We start from the raw sequence: 8500 nt of genomic DNA on the forward strand, positions 1-8500 counted from the left end.
TATGTGTAAAATATTTTATTATATGAATGTGTAACGAAGAATAACCCTGTAGTAAATAATTTAAATTTTTAAAGGATGACAAATAAGGGTGAGTTGATATTTGAACTTTTTGAAATAAGTAATACAAGTTATGTGTCAAAATTAGGGGTGGACGCGGGTCAGTTCAGTTCGGTTCTCTTTAGAACTGAATCGAACCAAAATTTTCGGGTATCTAGTAAATAGAATCGTCGGGTCCAAATATAATTATAGAACCGTTCAGGTTCAGTTCGGTTCGGTTCGATTCGGTTTTGTGCTATAATTAAATTTTTTAACATTTATAACAACATTATATAAATACAACTAATGATATATTCAATGGTTTTGGAATGTCATAGACTAGTAGACTACCTTGTTCAAATGATCGCTACGGTCAAAGTTTCGGTCGGCGGAGGTCGCAACTTCAATCAGAGGTCACAGTATCGGCTGATGATTGTATAGGTTTTGAAATGTCAGCGAGGCTGCGAGAGTGACTACGGGAGTCGAGATAACGTTATGCACTTTAGTGTAGGTGTTTAGAGTTATTTAGTGGATTGTGTCTTGTTGGACTAAGAAATGAAACAATAAAATGGGTAATGGGGTCAAAAATAAAAAAATTAGAAATGAAACAAGTTATTGGGCCAAAAATTTGGGTTTAGAAATTGCTAATTTGTTTAGAAAAATTAAAATTAAAATAATTTGATTTACTCAATATAAAAATTCTTGCAAGAAACTAAACTAACTGTGAATGCACATGAAAGACGGGTCAGACCGCACTAATTCAACCACAATGCTAGACAAATATTTGACCTCTATATTACGGTCTTGTTTGGAAGCGATTTTGAGAATTGATTTTTTGACCGTTAGGAAAAACGTGAGGGCCACATGTGAGAAAAGAAGTCAAACTTTACGGCTGAAATAGTAAAATAACAGTCAAAAAATCAATTTTTTGGGAGTGAAAAATCACTTCCGAACGGCCCCTACATGTAGACATGGACTAAATTTGAACTTGTAGTGTCTATTGCATAAACTAAAATCATAGTCAAGAAATTCAAATCCTATAGAATACCATCAAAAAGACAAACTAAGCATACACATGAAATTATGAATTATGAAATCCTATAAAACCAAGCATATTCACAGATAAAAATTCTAAAATTTCACAAAAAAAAAAAAAAAAAGACAAAAAAAATTTCAAAAAAAAAAAAAAACAAAAAAAAAACCTTTTTTGAAATCCTGCACGGTAAACTTTATGATGTGATCCAAGATGCGGGAGTCACGAAGGCAAGTTCGAATCAAGACCTGTTGATTATCAAAGAAGGCTCGATAACGCGACCAAGAGTGAAACGAGTTAAAGAGGAGATGGGGATTCTCGTCAAAGCCACTATTGATGACACCATGTTCGGGACACAAAATGGAGCAAGTTTGATATTGGGGTCGAAGGCCGAAGAACTTTGGATCAACGTGATAAAGGTGGACGATATGGAAAACGAGTAGTGTGAATTAAAATGAGCATAACTTTTAGCTAAGGTGTTAGATTTTTGCCCATGAGTACAATTTGGAATCGTCACGAAATTTCGCACAAGGAGGAGGAGGTTTTAAAAAAATAATTATGCAACCACATAGGCTGTTACCAAAACAAAACTGAGACTGACTATTTGTTCTATGCGATTGAATAGTACAAATTTCTGGATGCATTTTCAATTTTTAGTAACTTATCTAGTTTCCATAAAATTTTATTCTAATAATTATTTTTCGGTATTTGAAGCATAATTTCCATCCAAGACAATATTTTTAGGGTTGGTATAAATACTTTCTCATATTGATTGTAAGAATAACTTTTGACATTATTAAGAATTAATCTGAGAGGTAATTCTTGCTTTCCAATCTTTGTTCTTCTTAGAACAATTTTATTTATCAAGGAGATTCCTTGTGGCGTTCAAAATTGTGGTGTGAGTCTTTGGTTGTGTGATCAAGAGGTCCATAATATTACTATTATTGTGGGGTTGTTTGGTTCGTCATTTTGGAATTCAAATCCATAAAGCGGGGTTAATTCTTGGCTTTCCTGGGATTCAACAATCTTTTGTGAGTTCGTTAGTAATCATGCTAACCGGGTTCGTTCCAGTTGGTATAGCACCAAAATCAAAGGTTATATCATTTTATTTTCTTGTTGAGTCTTTTGATTTTATTTTTCTATGTTCTCTTTTTTGTGTTCTTTGTATTTTCTCCATTTGCTGTGTCTTAGATCCATACAAATTCAAAATAATAATAATAATAATAATAATAATAATAGTAATAATAATAATAATAATAAAATTCAAATCTTGTTTTTGGACAAATCTGACGTCCAAATCCACTTCCTTTTGTTCCGTTAGTGTCGTAGTCGAATTTTCTATTTAGTGAGTCCAAAAAAATTTACTATCACGGTACTGTTCACGTACTGTTCAGAAGTTAAAAAAAGGGGGGAAAACTTATTGTTATTGTTTGAATTATCTTTTTTCGGTTCTCGGTCTAGAACCGAGAACCGAACCGTACCCGTCGGTTCTCAATTCAGATACTCGTTCGGGTATTTAATTTGACAAAAACCGTCGGTTCGATTAAGTTCGGTTCGGGTTCGGTTCGGGAGATTTGCCCAGCCTTAATCAAAATTTTATTGACCAACAAAATTTTTAATTGTGTGAGAAATTGTCTTTAACGTGGAATTAGAAATTACTAACAATGATATTTTGGTCTAAATTATTGCAAAATAGACATTAAACAAAATTTGGACATTTTTGCAAATGAGAACGTGAAAGTGAACATTTTTTTGCAATTTCCTCATTCCAATTTTATAATCGAATTAGGTGAAAACTATCTGTCCAGATTGATTAATGGAATTTGTTTTGAGGTGTATTTTACAAATTTCCAGGGATAAACCGTATTCAACTCAGTTCTTTCCTACTTTTAAGCTTTAATTGCACGCTAATATTTACTTCGCCAGTATTATTGCCCTCTTATCATTTCTTCATCCCGAAACGCCCCTTTCTCCCATGAACGATTCCGCTCCCGCCCCTCTTTGACCCAGATGGTTTAGTTTTAATTTCTGTTTTTTCCGAAATTGTTGATAATTTCAGATCTGAAGTTTAATTTTGTTTTCTACAAAGATTCATTATATTAAAAGAAAATTGATAGATGTCGGCTTCTTCACCATACTGGTGTTACAGATGCGACCGATTCGTTACCGTTTGGACCCAAGATTCCTTCACTTGCCCCGATTGTAATGGTGGGTTCGTGGAAGAAATCGACACTCCTGACCGGCGCCGCCGTTTCCCCGCCGCCTCCATGTACATGGCGCAAACACCGGAGTCAAGTCCCGGATTGGGGTCCGGATCCAGCTCGAGGCTCAGAAGGAGCCGCAGGAATGGGGGTAACCGGTCACCCTTTAACCCGGTCATCGTGCTCCGTGGGCCGAACGAGGGAGGAGGTGGAGCGGCGGCTGGAGGATTTGAACTGTATTACGACGATGGAGCAGGAATAGGTTTGCAGCCGCTGCCTACTAGTATGTCTGAGTTTTTGCTCGGATCGGGTTTTGACAGATTGCTAGACCAATTGGCCCAAATTGAGGCTAATGGTGTCGGGCGAATCAGTATTAATCCTCCAGCCTCGAAGGCCGCTATCGAATCGATGCCCACAATTGAGATAGTTGATGAGCATATTGCCACTGAGTCTCACTGTGCAGTTTGTAAGGAGGCTTTCGAGCTGCGAAGTGAGGCTCGAGAAATGCCTTGCAAGCATTTATACCATCAGGATTGCATCTTACCGTGGCTGTCGTTAAGGAATTCGTGTCCAGTTTGCAGATATGAGTTGCCGACTGATGGTAATAACTATGGTATTAGCAATAGTGACCCAAGTGAAGTGCATCGAAGAGTAAACGAGGTGGGGAATGGTGACGAAGCTGTTGGATTGACGATATGGAGATTGCCTGGTGGTGGGTTTGCTGTGGGCCGGTTTTCAGGAGGGAGGAGGGATGGGGAGAGGCAGTCACCAGTGGTATATACTGAGATGGATGGTGGGTTTAATAATAATGGTGTTCCAAGAAGGATTTCATGGGGCTCTAGAGGGAGTGTGTCACGGGAGAGGGGTGGATTCAGGAGGATTCTGCACAGCTTGTTTGCTTGTTTTGGCCGGGGTAGATCATCAACTTCTAATTCTAACTTCGATTATTGAATAATTTGAAGGTGCGGCTTGTTTTCGTGAAGTGGAGGATGAAGTTATAAAGTTAATGATGGAAGTAGAAGATGATGGTAAACTTTGAAGCTTAATTGGCTGCAGAGAATCAATATCGGTGGAAGACTGTGTGATACATCGGGTTTGCTTGTTTTGGCCGGGGTAGATCATCAACTTCTAATTCTAACTTCGATTATTGAATAATTTGAAGGTGCGGCTTGTTTTCGTGAAGTGGAGGATGAAGTTATAAAGTTAATGATGGAAGTAGAAGATGATGGTAAACTTTGAAGCTTAATTGGCTGCAGAGAATCAATATCGGTGGAAGACTGTGTGATACATCGTGATTAAATGAATATAAAATAGTCAATAATATCTCTTGAGCTTTGTCTTCTGTTGAAGAATTATTGCTGCAGCAATGTCTTGATAGTGAATGAGATGGATATGGAACTTGAGAAAAAGAATTGAAGATGAAGAAGAGACAGAGCGACTAATTCATTATGCGAGAAGCTGGTGTTGGTATTAATGGCTCCTGTGTACACCACACCACCGAAGTACTTTGAACTTTCAGCGCATTTCTGCAATTTATAATTTGCTTGACACCACTGTTATTATGGTTAGTTATTTATTTTCTGTAATCTATATTAAAGTTTAGAGTATGAGTTAATGCTTTGTGTGACATTTTTCGATGGGCACATCATTTATATATAATTATATATATCCTACCTTGGAAGTTTAGTTTAGGCATTGCCTCATTGTTGTGAAAAAACAGATTTTATTCTTATTCAATTCTTTTAATTAAATGACTACTTTTAAAGTTGATCTTGTTTACTTGGATGTTGGTTTTAGCAACAGGCCCCCATTACGTGGAAAAATTAATGAGTGGAATAATATTTTTCTGAAAAATGAGTGGTTGAAAGAGAAGTGTAATATTATTTTATGGAAGATTGTGTGGTTGAAATTAGGAAAGAGAAAAATGAAATGTAATTGAACGAAAATTAATGGTCTCATCTTGTTTTCTTGTAGAAGTTTTGGGGGAGAAATATGAGTTTGCTACCAGTTGGATGGTGCTTTAGGGTCTCATTTAATAGTGTTGCTCCATCTTGCAACTAAGCCCCTGTTTGAGCTCCATTCATTCTTTCCCAAAATCATTTTCAACCATCTCTCTCCAAATAAAATAATTTCTGTACGTAAATCCAAAACTATCCCCAAAACACGGGGCTAACTGCAATTGTTCAAAATCAGCTTCACATCCATATTAGTGTTTTGACCATGAAGATTGTGAACTTGTGCTCTATGTTGTAACTGTATGATGTGATTTAAATAATTTGGATGTTTTTATTTTCTTGTAAAAATGTCTGTTAGCTATCATACGTCTCTCATTTAAAATGTCATTCTATCTTGCAACCTACTATTACTGTTCACGAACAACTTCAAATTGTTATATTCTGAAAAAGGCTATACATATTAGTGTTTTGGCTATGAGATTGTGAACTTGTGCTCCATGCTGTCACTGATTTGATTTTAAAATTTTTTATAATATCATGTTGTTTTCTTGTAGAAGAAATGTGGGGAGAAATTTATGGCTATAAAACTCTCATTTGATACCTACCATTATTGTTCACTATCAGCTTCACATGGTTTATATCAATTTGGGGAGAAATGTATGTTTGCTATCAATTTGAAGGTTTATAATTCTTCACAATCTGCTTCAGGCGATCAATATTAGTGTTTTACATACTTTGCATGGTGTCATATTATTTTTCTGTAGATATGTTGAAAGAAAATCTGTTTCCTATCGAGTGTAAGGCTGTAGTATATGGCTCTCGTCTAATATTGCTCTTCATCTTTCAACTTACCATGCCCCTGTTTGGTTTGGATAAAATTTAAATTTTGATAAAAGTTGAAGAAATATGTTATAAAGTTGATAAAAGCTGTGGATCCTATTAATTTGTGGTTGAAAACGAGTTTTAAGAAATAAGGGTCAAACAAGGGCTAAAATTGTAACAACAATCCCCCCCCCCCCCCCCCCCCCCCCCCCCCACACCCCCCCAAAAAAAAAAAAAAAAAAAAAAAAAAAAGAGAAGATTTTTTTATCAACATACCTCTTGTTCTGCTATAATTTTCATTCGGGCAATGGGGCTCCGAAGAAGAAAATGAGAGCATTTTCTGACCGTCATCACCCCCTGATGGCCATATATTAGATCTTCCAAAAGCAATGAAATTTTCTGTCTTCTTGGAAGGGATTTCAACCTGAAAAGGCCTTGGCATTTTGGTAACCCTCCAACTATTCTCAGCAAGTTCAGATCTTTTCTCCTTCAGATTCCCCGATCCACTTGCCTCGTCATTTTTGGGCTCAGTTGAACCTGGAATGACTGCATTAGGAGAGGCTTCTCTGTGGCTCAAGACCCCAAAATCCATTTATCATGTAATAGAACAAATTTACACTAGACACGAGCATGAGTTCATAACAAGCAACTTTCTTAGAAAAATGTGAGAGAGTTATTTCACCTGCATAATTTTTTCCTTTTTACCTATAGGTAGAAGTAAAAGCAAGATTCATTGGAGATGATGCCATATGTACATAATTTGGGGTGGTGTCCTTCCACTCACATGGGTGGGAGCCACTCAAATCCCAAATTATGTACAACCATCTTTATCCAACATTGATAATTTGAGCAGGAAAGGAAAGAAAAATAATGAGAATAACCTTGGGAGTTAGGACCAAATGTTTTGTAAGAAATTTACGAAATCACCTTGAGATTTTGCTGGAATCAAAATGCTGTGCTTAAAGTCAAGACTTGTGTAAGAGCAATTTACTAGAATCTCCTTGTAAGTTTTGCAGAAATTGAGCAAGGAATAAAGGAGAGTTGAGCATAATTTCAATAGCATAAAAATGGTTAACACTTTGTTTTAGGAAACTTTCGTTTTAAAATAGTTCGATTCGAACATATATAAAAAATCATCCAAATGAAATTGTCCACACTTCTAATTGAAGAGTGAGATATGAATTTTGTAGTCTAAAAGTTACCAGTCCAATAGACCAATGAAATGTATAGTTTAGTTAATTGTGTAAATTTGACTTGATATTTTAATTCAAACTGAACAAAGGTTGTGTTTTGTATAAATTCATACAAAAATATTGTAGCAACAAGCAATTTAAGAATTGCGATTTATTATTAATTAATAAATTAAGATTATGCATAAATTGAAGATTTTTATTTATTTATTTCATTTAATTGGCGAAGCATGCATACACACAAATCCAAAACACATTTCAAAAGTGTATTCAGCGGAGTGACCTATTTACCAATAATTGGCACGTCCTCATTAAGGCATTTCGTGAAAAACAATAGTAGATTGGGTCCAAAATCCAAAGCTTATCATCTTGATAATGTTCCATCCAATCAGTCCAATTCCAATAAATGTGTGCATTAATGATACAAAATGAATTGTGTTTTCAAGTAACAAAAAGCCAAGAGAAGTGGTTGGTCAGACATAAGTAATGTTATTTAGTTTTACTGGGAATGCAATATCAGAATTGAGGTTGCAATCGTAATTGAACTACATAGCTTTTATTAATTGAGAATTGGGATTGGGATTGGGATTGGGATTGTAAGGTACAAAAAAAGAGACTGGACGAGAAGTTATTCGTTGCTTTCACTTGAAAATTCAGGGTATACTTGTGGGAAAATGTGTTTATCAAAAAACACAACTTATATGAGGACAGAATAGTCTTTTATGCAAAACTTGATCCAATTGGAAGAGGAAGGTAGGAATGTCAACAAATCGAGTCGAAACTCGAGGTTCGGGTTCAACTCGAGCTTTTTTAAACCAACTTTTTTCGAGCCCGAGCCGAGTTGAGTAAAAGTTTAACCGAAAAAACAAGGCTTGGCTTGCTCGGCCGAAAAAACAAGGCTTGGCTCGAGCCTTGTCAAGACAGTCCGGGTCGAGCCAAGCCGGACTGTCTCGAATTTTTTTTTATTATACAAGATTATGAATCTAACATTTTTTTAAAAAAAATAATTTAAAAATTGCATAATTTATATGAGTTACAAATCAAATAAAAATTACAACTTATAAAATTGCATTACAAATCAAATAAAAATTATAACTTACAACCCTCTTCCTTTTTCCGGGCTCGAGATCGGCTACATGATGTAGGCAAAGTTAAAATTATACACGATAAAATATTTCGTGTACAATTTTTCTTGAAACAAATAAATTTAAAAATTACATATTATTTTGAAATAAATTATTTTAAAAACTTACAACATTCTAT

At 35.4% G+C, this 8500-nt stretch overlaps 1 protein-coding gene across 1 annotated transcript; it reads left to right on the forward strand.

Annotated features, from left to right (window-relative positions):
- Positions 1-2908: 2908 nt before the first annotated feature.
- Positions 2909-5024, forward strand: LOC111407563 (E3 ubiquitin-protein ligase RDUF2-like). Its single transcript, XM_023037134.1, has 2 exons — positions 2909-4187; positions 4388-5024. Exons 1-2 carry the CDS (start codon positions 3187-3189, stop codon positions 4419-4421), a joined length of 1035 nt encoding a protein of 344 aa, XP_022892902.1. The 5' UTR covers positions 2909-3186; the 3' UTR covers positions 4422-5024.
- The last annotated feature ends 3476 nt before the right edge of the window (positions 5025-8500 follow it).

The sequence above is a fragment of the Olea europaea genome, chromosome 13, assembly GCF_002742605.1.
Source record: "Olea europaea var. sylvestris chromosome 13, O_europaea_v1, whole genome shotgun sequence".
Taxonomy (NCBI): Eukaryota; Viridiplantae; Streptophyta; class Magnoliopsida; order Lamiales; family Oleaceae; genus Olea; species Olea europaea.